A 13,025-nucleotide genomic window follows, 5' to 3' on the forward strand; every position below is an offset into this window, starting at 1 on the left:
GTTTATAAAGTGGACCCACGCTTTGCTATGCCACCTGCTCCGATTCTTATCAGATACCTTCTAAAGAGACTTCATAGCCATGTTTACTCTGAGCCATAGAAGCAGTACGCATTAGAATCCGGAGCACATTTATAAATGCTTTGCCCGACCCGCCAACGCTGTCTTTTGTCATTTCACCTCTCCCCTTGAACTTCAAAGAGAAAATTATCAAGCATTTCATGGAAAACGAAAGCCCTTTTTTCTCTCGGCCAATCAGGGTGGAGTTTTAGAAATGAAGACTCATGCCTTCCTCCCCTGTATCTTTAAATGTAATTCCATAATGAAAAGCTCTGATTGCCCCACCGTGCTCCGGGTAAAGAATTGCAGAAATAAGCGGCACAGGAACGGCATCCTATAAAATAATTGCTGAGAAATTAGACGTTCATCGAGATCTTAAAGCAATTATTTCCTCCCACTCTGCAAAGCACAGTGAGTAAGGATGAGGAGGGGTAGGTTATCAAACAGATAATGATCAAATAATATAATCGCTTATTGGCTTAATTTATCGCAAGTTACATTTTTAACTCAAGCAACTTTTAACTTTAGCAATATCAAAGAAGGAAAAGTTAAATGTGCACAGGTTTCTCCTATTTTGGTGCCTGATCAGTCAGGTCTGTGCAGTAGTTCACTTGCTATGGCTACCGGCAGTTTAAAGTGCCTTGCCCACTTACAAGAGCTGTGGCTGAACACCTGACGGACACCTGCCAGCCAATCAGAAACAGGATGGGGTTTTTTTCTACATAAATCAGTCGTGAATCGGTTTTCCTTTTTTCTCTGTGATTATTATTCTATTTGTGTGGCCCACATTAGACTTAGATCTTATGTAAGTAACCGAAATATGTGCGTGTCTGTTTCCAGGGCCGTAACCTAATTCCTGCAGCCCCAGGAAATGCTAAGCTGAACTACACAGTGCTGATCGGGGAGACGCCCTGCGTTCTCACCCTGTCTGAGAGCCAGCTGCTGTGTGAGTGGCCCAACCTGACCGGAGAACACAAAGTCACTGTGAGTAAAACTTTTAATATTTGTTTACATTACTGAATGTCCACCCTTTATGTGATTGTCTTTTTTCTTATGTTCCAATGTTTGGATTAAACCTGAAAATGAGTATCATCCATCCCCAAGTTTTACTATCTTAAATACCTATTATTTCATCACACCACTTGATTTCTTTCCTTGCCACCTCTGGAGCATCTGGCTTTCACATGTCTTTCAGCTACTCATCCCATCTCTTCTATAGCTCCTGTTCTCACTGCGGTTTCCGCTGTGCTATTCATCCCCCCTCTTTATGTCAATCCACTTCCTGCCTATTTTATTCATTCATCTCATTCTTTGCTCCCCAATCCATCAGACCTAAATCTCTTTAATTACTCTAGATTTCTCTTCCCCATTCATATAGCACACACACACACACACACACACACACACACACACACACACACACACACACACACACACACACACACACACACACACACACACACACACATCCTGTCTCTTGCACCGTTGGCACTGTTTGTGACTGTATTTACGTCTTAGAAGCTTTTGATCGGCCTCTTTTGGCTGGCATCCTCCCTGGGATTTGAACAGTATTGATATTCAATAGAGACCAAAAAATGGCTAGTGGGCGTTAGAGGTCTGTGTCTATTTTTACCCTCCTCCATTTGGTATTTCTTAGACGTAAGCCATTTGAAGATGGAATAAAAGACTGAAAAAAAAGAAGATTTTTTTCTTATTCATGCGTTCTGCAAGCCAGAACTGTTTTAATGTGATATAGCTGAAAGTCAAATGGGTGTGTGACTGTGTGTACTTGTTTCACTGGTTCCAAAGACGGCCCGAGGGCACAGATGTTGCCTCCCCCCACCCAGATATAAAGGGTTTTGGGGAGTTTTGGCCTGCACTCAGCTCAACACGACACAGCTTGCTTTTAAAGTATAAATGCAATATGGGATTTAGCACTGGCACCTGGTAGAATTTTTTTCATCACTATTGGATTTAAAGTGGTTGTGGCGAGATGTAGGCCTGTAGGATCTTTAGGATTTCCACAGCTAATTTATTTTCTATTCCATGTAACTCTAAATGAAAATGGGTTTAAAGCTTCAGCTTGGAACCCTGCCAAATACTGCTGCAAACAGACCCACATTTTTTCTATTTTTATGTAGTCTCAAGATAATGTAACTTTCCTGTTTGTGTCTATCTACTAGGTGCGTGTTGGAGGCTTTGAATACTCACCGGGGACCTTGCAGATCTACTCAGACAGCCTGCTCACTCTGCCTGCCATCATCGGTATCGGAGGAGGTGGCGGCTTGCTCCTGCTGGTTATCATTGTGGTGCTGATTGCTTACAAGAGGAAGTCGCGGGATGCCGACCGCACCCTCAAACGGCTGCAACTGCAGATGGACAACCTAGAGTCCAGGGTGGCCCTTGAGTGCAAGGAAGGTGAGTTTTGACAAAACCTGGTCTTAAGAGAGGTGTGACGCTAACCGCTCAAACCTCCCAGGTTACTTATATCTTTTTTTATCCCAAATAACTCCAATGTCCCCAAATAACTTCCTGTAAATTGCTGCAGTTTGCCTTTAAAAGCTCCACAACTCCCATTCAATAGTCCTATCCATATCTCTCCCTGCTTTCTCTTTCACTCTCTATATCTCCCTCCCTCTCGCTGCCAACTGTCCCCCTGCTGTTAGGTGGCAGCAGTGTGTGTTTGTGTGTCTGTGTGTGTGGGTGTTGGTGTGTTTCCAGAGGAGTACTTTGATCCGAGCCAGCCACCAGATGTTGGCTCTCCACCCCATGAGAGAGCTGCCTGGCTGGCCTCACTACCATCCACACTGAGAGAGAGAGAGGGGGAGATGGAGGTTAGATAGATACAGGGCACAGAGGTGGGAAAGTGAAGCATAGTAAAAGGGGAGGGGTTTGGCAAAGACTGAAGCAGGGGGCATAGAGACTTACACACCATTACATTAGCATACATTTATTTGGCAGGAAACGGCATGGATCCAGTGAGAGCCTACTGATGCTGTTACTGGTTTGTCTGGCAGGAGAGAGAGAAGCAGATGGGGGAGAAAGAGAGAGAGAGAGAGAGGGAGAATACTGATAACCATGATCATCAGACTACATATGTATAAGAGATCACTTTACTTGTTGCAGTGCTTTAAAAAAACTTCAAATATAACAACCTAAATTTACTGTAGTTACTATCAGGGGTGTCCAAAGACTTCCAAGCATTAACATGTAGAAAAATCTAAATATTATCTCAGACCTGATATCGACAGGTATAGTAATCTTATGAGTAATCTCAAAAACAATAAATATGGTCAAATGAATGCAATAGTGACCAAGTCGGCCTATCCAAGTTTTGCAGGTATGATTTAAAAATGACGACATCATCTCCCTCTATGGCTTATTTGCTACCTAGCGACATCCATTAAAGATAAAAATATAAAAGGCATGAGATTGACACGGCTGTACAGGTTGTTGTTAATCAAGTTAACGAATAAACAAGTCTTTAACTATAAAAGTTGACTGCTTCTTGCGGGAAGGACAAGTCACATACTAATGATGGGTTAGGGCAACACAGAAGAAAATATCCCCTCGTTCAACAAAACAATTGGCCGACATGAACACAATTTCAGTCTGAATGAATGAAGAAAAGTAAACGGCAATGTCTGAATTTCAGGCAATGGTAAATACCCCATCTTTCAAATTCCCCGCCCCAGACTGTTTTGAACTGTCAGTCATCCGCTCGGGGGATGACTTTGTGTGCGTGTGTGTGCACTTCACATCCATCCACCTGACACTCATGCTCTTTTTTATTTTATTTTTTTTAACTTCTCGCAATCACATACACACATAAACTCACACAGCGGGTCAAACAATGATTGGCTGGGGGGTGTGGCGGTGAGTCCAGGTGCCCTGACCCTGTCTGTCCCCCACTGTCACCACTGTCTGGAAGACGACAACAGGATGGATGGAAGGAGGGGGACGGAGCAAGGGAGATAAATAAGGCAGACGACTTGTGAGAGGAGAAAGGGAGGGGAGGTGGGCACTTAAGAAGGATGGATTGGAAGATTAAGGAAGAGGGAAAAACAAAAGGGGAAGCAGAAAGTGCTTAATAAGAATTTTAAAAAGGAGAGAGAGAAGGAAGTTAATATGAGGATAGCGGGAGAAAATGCTAGATAAATATTTTGGTGCAGAAGGAGATGGGTGCACAAGTAAGACGACAACATGGAGTGAAAAGAAGTGAATAATTAGAATATGCCGGGGAAAATATTAGATAGGTGGAGTGAACCCCTTTTGCCAGCCAAGAGAACAGCAAACAGAAATTGATAGCAAAAATATTGAATATATAGATGAAAGAAAAGAAGTGAAGAGAAGACATGCAGCAGGGCATAGAAAAGAGAGACTGATTAGAAATGCAGAGAGAGATGGATGGGACGAGTGAGTCAAACAAACAGAAAGATGGAAGGATGTAGCAGAGGAGAGGCATCCATAGGGGGGGAGAGGTGACCTCTAAGATGTCACTTTGAAGGGAAGAAAGAGGGAGAAAGAGAGAGATAGGAAGCGAGGGATAGGGTGACACAAGCCATCTGTTAGTCTGGGCTTTGGTTCGTTATTTGTTTGGGTTGTGTATCCATGTGTTGGTGTATTTTGGGTGACACTATAGGGCACACACACACAGTCGAGTTAATGGAACCGTAAAGCTGGATATTTTCTCCTAAGGGAGTTACGTATTTATAAAATAGAATCAAGGCAGTACAGCAAAAAAATAAAATATATGCACTATTGTATGGGAAGTGAGTGAGAGAATGGATTTGATCCCATTTGATCCCTCTAGATGTGACTTGTGAAGCCACTGGAGTATACAGAACGGGGTCAGAACACACACTCGTAGGGAATGGAAAATGTGTAAAAACACTGACACATGCACTCACATTAATCATCTGGGCACTATGTGTTCAGCTGTGGGGCAAGACAGGAAAAAGTGTGTGTGCTTGCATGTGTGTGTGTATGTGTGTGAGGTTCCAGCGTGTAATGTGTGTGTACTCAGGCTCGTGTTCCTGTTCCTGTGTGTGCACTTCCATCCTGAACTCCCCTCCAGCCACTCAGTACCATAACACTTTCCTCTCTCTCCTTCTTCCCCCCATCTTTCTCTCCGCTCTCAGCATAGAGCAATCACATAATGCTGCTTTTCACAGCTACTCCTCCACACGCCTCCATCTTCTCCTTACTTTCACCTGTGTTGCCTTTTTCAACTCTCAAACATGCCGTTTCAGGAAATCATATTGATTGAGGCATGAATAGTAAAAGTCAAGATAAAGATGGGCTCTAGAGTTTATTTCCACTTTTACATGTTTTTTAAGTTTGATTAACTGCTCCATAGCTTTTTTTTTTACAGGTAATCCTTTTTGGTATAGGATTACCTGTAAAATCTTTTTTAGCGTTAGTGGTAATAAAAAACGGGTAATGTTGGAGCAAATAATTCACTTTTGAATTCAGCTCTGCCACCCATGAACTCTCCCAGACGGCTGAACTAGAGACTCAGTTCCCTGTTTTCAGTGTCGTCAGAAATTTGAATGTCACCTGAAACAAAAATTTAAAGTTACAGTAAGACAACCTTCATGATATATTTCTATTTTGTGCAGCCTTTGCGGAGCTGCAGACGGACATCCATGAACTGACTCAGGAGCTGGACGGAGCAGGAATCCCCTTTCTGGACTACCGCACCTACGCCATGAGAGTCCTCTTTCCTGGGATTGAGGACCATCCTGTGCTCAAGGAGATGGAGGTACGGGTCAGTAGAGAGCTCTCCACTCACATTCTCACACACACACACACACACACACACACACACACACACACACACACACACACACACACACACACACACACACACACACACACTGAGTGAATGAAAGTTGTACTGAATGTCTGTTTGTATATGTCGTTAAAATTTTTGAAGAAGAAGTTTTGAGCAATGACTTCTTTGCATAGTGGGAATAAGAAAAGAGCCAAATTCATCAATCTGGAGTGTGATTAAAATTGTTATGCATTCAGAAAGTTTGGGAGTTCAATATGCCCTGAAGAAAAACATTTGAGCATAAAATCTAGTAGAGATTTTTTTGTTTTGATCTTCAAGTTTTCAATCTGTGCCAGGGCTGCTCAGTGTAGGGTTTAGAGGAGTAACATTTAACATTTAACATTACATTACATTACATTACATTACAGTCATTTAGCAGACGCTTTAACATTAAAGAGCTCCAAAAAATAAAAACAATACAAATTAAATGTTTGAGAGACTTCATTTAGTAAGATAAGAATCTCCATTATATCAGAGGTGGACTATCTGAATGTCACTACCAAACATCTTTCACCTTAAGCAGCTCCGTGGTCGAGGCAGAGGAGGCTTTAAGCCAAATCTAGTACGAAAAAGAAATAACTTTGATGAGAGAAACTCTTTGGGCAAGCTCCAGTTTGATGTACTGCAGTGAAGGGACGGATCTTTTTGGGGGAGTGAGCAAAGTTCGAGCTCCACCAAGACTTGGTTAAAAGTGCTAGATTGCCTCTACAGGATCAAACCTGTTTGAGGCTACTGAAATAGCAATGTTCACTCGTTCAATAAAAGCCTCTCCCCTCCACTTCTGCTTCTTTTTTCAAGAGGGAACACTATCACTCACATAAAACCTTGCTCTGTGGACACTGTAACGCAGCATGCACACGTAATTCCATCATGTCTCCCTATACATTAGACTCTCGCAGATACATCACATGGAAACGCACACTAGCGCTCCGCTGACATGCATGTGTGGTGGCGGCTGCAGGGAGGGGGTTCTGAGACATGGAGTATCTGCTAGCGCTATCAACTGTATTCCAAAGGGATAGTGTAGCGCGACATTGGATTTTCATTTGTATGGCCCAGGCAATCACAGGCCACAGTAGTGCGCTAGCAAGCAGATCAATTTCTTATTACAGCATGAAGCTCACATTCTCACTTCAAGACTCCGTTTCTCTCCCTCAGAGAAGACGAGAATCGGTGGTGGGGGGTGTGGAAGGATGGGGGTGGTAAAGAGAACTTGTGAAAGGGGGAGAGCATTGAGACAATAATAGGTAGAAAGAGTGCAAAACCTTAAAAAGCATTATTTTATGGGTGCACCTATAAGCTGATTTTCCGTGTTTGAAGATACATATGCTGTGAATGTGTCTCTTCAGGTGTGAGTATTTGGCCCTTTTTCAAATATACCCTTCATCTAATGTTCCTCTTTCTCACTCATACTCATGGATCAATTTCTCAACTATAACTCACATCTTCCTCTTCATCTTGATCTCAACCTTTTTATCCGCCCCTACTTCACTCTTTTCTATACCTCTGCTAATTTTCTGCCCTTTTTCCTTTCTTGTACCTTTTCTCTAATGCGCCTTTCCTTTCACTTCTCTTTATATCTTCCCTTCTTCTAACTTTCCATCCCTCTCTTGCACTCCATTCCCTCCTTCTTGTCCACTTTTTCCCCTTACCTTCCTGCTTCCTTTACTCTACTTTAATTCCCTCTCCTCCTCTCCTCACACTCCTCCCCATCATCACCTCTGTGCCCTCCTCTCCAGGTCCCCGCTAACACGGAGAAGGCCCTGACATTGTTCGGCCAGCTGCTGACCAAAAAGCACTTCCTCCTCACCTTCATCCGCACCTTGGAAGCACAGCGGTCCTTCTCCATGCGAGATCGGGGCAACGTGGCCTCCCTCATCATGACGGCGCTGCAGGGGGAGATGGAGTACGCCACGGGCGTCCTCAAACAGCTCTTGTCTGACCTAATCGACAAAAACCTGGAGAGCAAGAACCACCCCAAGCTCTTACTCAGGAGGTACGTAAACAGGGAGGGAGACAGAGGGGTGGAAACTGGCTCGGACAAAAACATGTCACACAATGAACAGGGGGGGGGGTTTAAGTCTGAGGTTACGTCCCTTTTGTTTATCATACTTCTCACTGGTTTAGGGCGTCCTTGAGAGGAGGCACCCCACTGAAAATGGGCACCTTGAGTATTCAGCCTTCAACAAAACTAAAGGACAAACAAAAACCTTTATATTTGTTATTGTTCCCTATTTTATGTGTCTTCCTGTTGTCATGACAGTGCTAATGCACATGCAAACCCAAGCAGATAGTTATACTCATTATGGTGCTAACGTAGAAGAGAAATTATGCCAAAATGATAGAAAATAGAAGATGATGCTCTATGAGAATGTCAGGTGTTTTTTTGTTTTTTCTTGTACAGCTGAAGTTATGGAGCTGGAAGGCAGGGGAGTGGGACTGTAGCTTTTAGAGGCCTATGTGACGTTACCTCGTCTCTATCTCTCAACCTTGTCCCTGTCAGAGAGGATTACACCCCTGAGCACACACACACTCCCAGTGGAGCTGCAGTCACACACTTCTAGATCCTCTTTCTCTCCCACAGACTGTTGGAAAGGTGGAGAGGGGAGAACTCTGAGGGATGGAGGGGATGTAAAGGGAAACAAGAGGAGGATTTACAATGGAGAGTGTGAGGGATAGAGAGAGAATGGGTTGGTAAGAAGGGGAAATGAGCAGCAGTGGAGGGAGAGAATGTGAGGCGAAAGAGGAGGAGGCCACGAGAGTAAGGTAGATGGAGCAGAGGGAAGGGGAGACTTGGTGATTGACAGAAAGAGAGTGCAAAATGTCTTGAGGGAGACTTTGGCTGAAGGCAAATTGATGGAAGGAGAAACATGGGGGGGAATGAAGGAAGAATAGAAAGGATGCAGGAAGGTGCAATATGGTGAGAGAGTAGTAGTAGAAGCAAAGGAAGGAAGAGAAGGAAAAACAAGCTAATACAGACAGACAGACAGACAGACAGACAGGAAAAGATACACGTATTTAAGGAAAGACACAATTAGAGAAATGGCCTATCTCCAAATAAATTAGAATTAGACATTAAATGATAAAAAAAAGTTATGTTTTTTTTTCTCTCCTCCTTCTCCTCTGAGAGATATTTAATTAAAAATCTAATCAAATAAATGACTCTCAGCCAGTGTGCCTGTGTGAAGCCTTTTCCAATCCCCTCTTGGGGCGTACGGTCACAACACGCTGTCCCTGCTAACTACACCAACCTCGGGAGCTGGCGTTAATAAGCTCAGCAATTATTACACAAAGTTCACCCTGGTTTGGTCTTTTTTCCTGCAATAGATAGGCTTTAGAACATTGTGATTTTCAGACATGAACACAGAAAAAGCAAAGGACTTAATAATTTGTGCCCATGTGAGTTCTCATCCCCTATGGTAAAATTACACTCTTCCATCGGGTGCATTTGGTGTGATTGTCCAACTATTGGCTCACACTCAATGTGTTTGGCCAGGAAAGCTACAGCAACCCCTGACATGGTTTCTCTGAATGAGACGATGCTACATTTCGCCCACTATCATGTCCTGACATGGCCAACAGCGTGTTCTGTCCAGGTGTATTCGCCTCCGTCGTCCTCCATCCCTCCGTTCCCAGTTGCCTCATCTTTCATCCGCTATATTTTGCTGACAGCCATGAAAAAGGAAAGCTGCTCCACATACATCAAACAAAAAGTCAAACAGGGAGGCATGCGGAAGCGTAGGAGTTCACGTCTCGTTCCTGCTACAGGCCCTCACTGGTTTCACTAGCACATTGGCCTAGTTTCCTGTGTTTCCATTTTATTCCCTTACTACTACTCATTTTTCAATAAAAAAAACCAGAATTTCTGTGCAAAGTTGATAAGAAAATATCTTGCTACGCTGTCATTTCTCAAAAGAATAAGCCTTTCTTCACCTCTTTGCACATGTGCCTTGCTAATGACACAGAGACTGATGTTTACAAGAAGTGTGGGAATGTGGCCCAGTTAGACAACCCAGTAACCCCAGCAGAAGGCTCTCTTCTACATCCCCCATTTATCTAAGAGAAAAAAAGGAATGGATAATTAAGCAGTCTTCCTGTTTCTTCCTAATGTGAAAAGGAAGGATGGTGGAAAGTAAGGAGGTAAATCTGAGGACGATGAAGGGGAGGGAGAAATAATCACTCTCCCCCCCACATACCGTTAGTGCCGGTCTCCGTTTCAGCTGTTTAACAAATTAGACGCAATAAGTCCGTTAATTACAATGCCTTTTAATTGCTCTGTTTTCATTCGCTGGTTGTTGACATGTGTGCTGAAGAGCGTGCACGTGCGGAGGTTCCCCTCATTACACGGCAGGTTTGTGATTAACGAGAGAAGTTAGTGAATTATACTAATTGCTGTATTTCTAATGAAGACGAGTGGTTTTGCTTGAAGGGGGGAATGTGTGTGTGTGTGTGTGTGTGTGTTTGGGGGTTGGTTCGAAACAATGGCAGAAATGGAGGGGTTTGATTTTGCCGAATTAATTTGTTTGCGTGTGATGATGGGGGGGGAGTGAAGGAGAGCAAAGGAAAGGGCTCGGTTGTTTGAAGGCTAACCGCACCACGACTGATAATGCCGCGTGTTCTCTTTGATGTGCGAGCGTGTCTTAAATGCCTTTTCCCCCTATGATAAAAGTGTTGGTTTATGCCATGAGAATGTAGCTGGGGGGGCTTGAAACAGGGAAGGGCGGGTTAGGCTGACTCCAAAACCTCCCAGGGTGTTGTGCAAAGGTTTATGTGCTCCTTTAAAGAAGTCTTTCTCCCATCCTTATGACTGTCACTCACTAATTTTCTTTTTCTGTTATTTCTCTCTCACTCTTCCCTTCATCGCTCCCCCAGGACGGAGTCAGTCGCTGAAAAGATGCTCACCAACTGGTTCACCTTCCTGCTTTACAAGTTCCTCAAGGTAAAATTGTCCGTCTCACACACACATACGCACACAGACACACACAACTTTTGAAGCAATACTAATACCGCTGCAGTTTGAGAATAGAAAAATGCCTCTCTAACACACACACACACACACAAACACATTCACAGCTGCCGCATTAGATAAGGCAGAGGCAGCAGGCTACCTATCCCTTAGCTCCGCCTTTCATGTGGTAAATTCTCCTCTCTCAGAATTGAGGAAACTGTAGTCTGAAGCGCTGTTCAGACACAGCTGGTCATGTTGTTGTGATCTCCGTAGCCCCTCGCAATAACCTGTCCTCTCTTTGTGTCCTTCACTGGGATTCTTTTACAGCCAGGAATGTGTGTATGCATGCCTGTGTGTTTGTATCTCCCTTCAGAGCTTTGGGGCTTAGCATAAGAGGAAAGCACAGATCTTACACCAATGCATTCTCTCATTTCTCTGTCTGTCTGTCTCTGCGTCTGTATGTTTTCTTTCTCTTTTTGAATTCCTCTCCCTCTGATATGGAATCAGAGGGACTTATTGAGGCGTAAACTGTGCTAAATTCTTGTTTTCACGCACGCATTCTCTACATTATAACATTGCCGCAACTAATCAGTTAGCGGTGGGGCCTTAAACCCTCGCCAGGACAGGCATTCATTCTGGTGGACAGTGAACCAGCCAAACCCCCCCGGGGGTCCCAGTTAACATCTGTGTGTGAGTTTGTACGTTCCTGGTGTGCATGAATATGTGTGTTTTGGCTCAGGACTTGACAGCTAGAGTTGGGTTCAGAGACAGGGGAGTGGGTTACCAGGGAAGCTGTTGGGGATGTTTTATAACAGCTGGTATTATGAACTATAGACGAGACAAAAACAACAGAGGAGGACAGGAAAAGGTGAAATGATGTAGAATGAGAATGGTCAGAGGTGGTTATGGAAGGGTAAGAGGAAGGGTTGGGGATGTTAAAAGGTTTTAAAATGAAAAACATGAATGAAGAGTACAAGGGAAAGTCAGGAATGGAGGGATTGGAAATACATGAGTACAAAAGCTAAGACTTGCTGTAGCTACTAGCAGTAACCTGGGTTTATCTGACCTCTGTAATTCAGTGCCTGTCTTTATCCTGACTTTTCAGGGGTCATATAAGAGAAAGGCCTGGAAAAATGTCACGATTCAGCCAGGTGTGAAAAGAGACGGGTAAAGGTCAAGTAGTTGTTCAAAGGGAGGAAATAGAATAAGCTTTTACCTACCAAAGAGAACAGGAATAAGATTGTTTTCATTTTTTTTTTTTTATCAAATTCCCTATTTCACTTATCTACCTAGAGGAGGATGGTCGCATGTTCACTCTATTTCTGCACCAGAAGTTCTGAACTGCTTCAGGTAAAAAGTGCAGATGGCTGTTTTAGGATGCTCTGTCATCCTAATAATATACTTTAATTAATAGAAATGACACATCATAAAAGTTGGAACAGGTTGCTGAAGTAAAAAAAAAAAAGGCAGTACAGCAGAGATAAACTCACATCTGTCATGACTCTTTGATAAACATGGACCATTAGGAGACAGAGGGGCGGAGATGCAGCACAGAGCTGTTGGACAGAGAGGATGTCAGCCAGTGTGGTGTGTTCTCCATAGGAAGCAGTCAGTGCTAGATTATCCCACAGTCTTCCTCTGACAGCTCACAGAGATGACTGACGTGTGTTGATGATGCATGAACATGTCCAGCTGAAGGGCGAAGGGCAGGACATCCAATACGCTTCCTCTGTCCCAAGTGGCATTTCAAAGCTTTAAAGGACAGTTTGAAAATGGGAATCATTGGTTAAACAGCGTTGAAGTGAGTTATATAGTGAGTGAAAAGTATTAAGATTTGAATAAAGCCTTTAAATGGTGATTCCAGTTTATTATAACTTTGCCATTATAATGAGATCTGAGAATACAAGGACATTGTAACAATGATTTGTTGTAAACAAAGCAACACAGAAGTTCCCAAACTTTTTGACCGACCTTAAAATAAAGAAATGTCCTCTGACGACTCTTTTTCGCAGGTGGCTTGTCTGTGAGTTGTGAGCAGTTTAAACAAAAGGTGGTGTTCTTTTTTTAATTCTAATAAATGCATCAAGATGTGGGATTATCCACTATTTTACAATAAAAAGCAATGATAAGAGAAAAGTGAAGGAAAAAAACAATTTTCCTTCATGTCTGCATTGGGAGCTGGTC

General features: G+C 43.3%; 1 protein-coding gene across 1 annotated transcript in view; it reads left to right on the forward strand.

Moving 5' to 3' along the window:
• LOC129105266 (plexin-A1-like) overlaps nt 1-13,025 on the forward strand; it is a 186,626-nt gene that overhangs the window by 161,430 nt on the left and 12,171 nt on the right. The window contains 5 exon segments of the mRNA XM_054616196.1: nt 898-1,041; nt 2,241-2,475; nt 5,679-5,821; nt 7,633-7,889; nt 10,766-10,832. Coding sequence (XP_054472171.1) covers nt 898-1,041; nt 2,241-2,475; nt 5,679-5,821; nt 7,633-7,889; nt 10,766-10,832 — 846 coding nt within the window.

Source organism: Anoplopoma fimbria, chromosome 17 (genome assembly GCF_027596085.1).
Source record: "Anoplopoma fimbria isolate UVic2021 breed Golden Eagle Sablefish chromosome 17, Afim_UVic_2022, whole genome shotgun sequence".
Lineage (NCBI taxonomy): Eukaryota > Metazoa > Chordata > Actinopteri > Perciformes > Anoplopomatidae > Anoplopoma > Anoplopoma fimbria.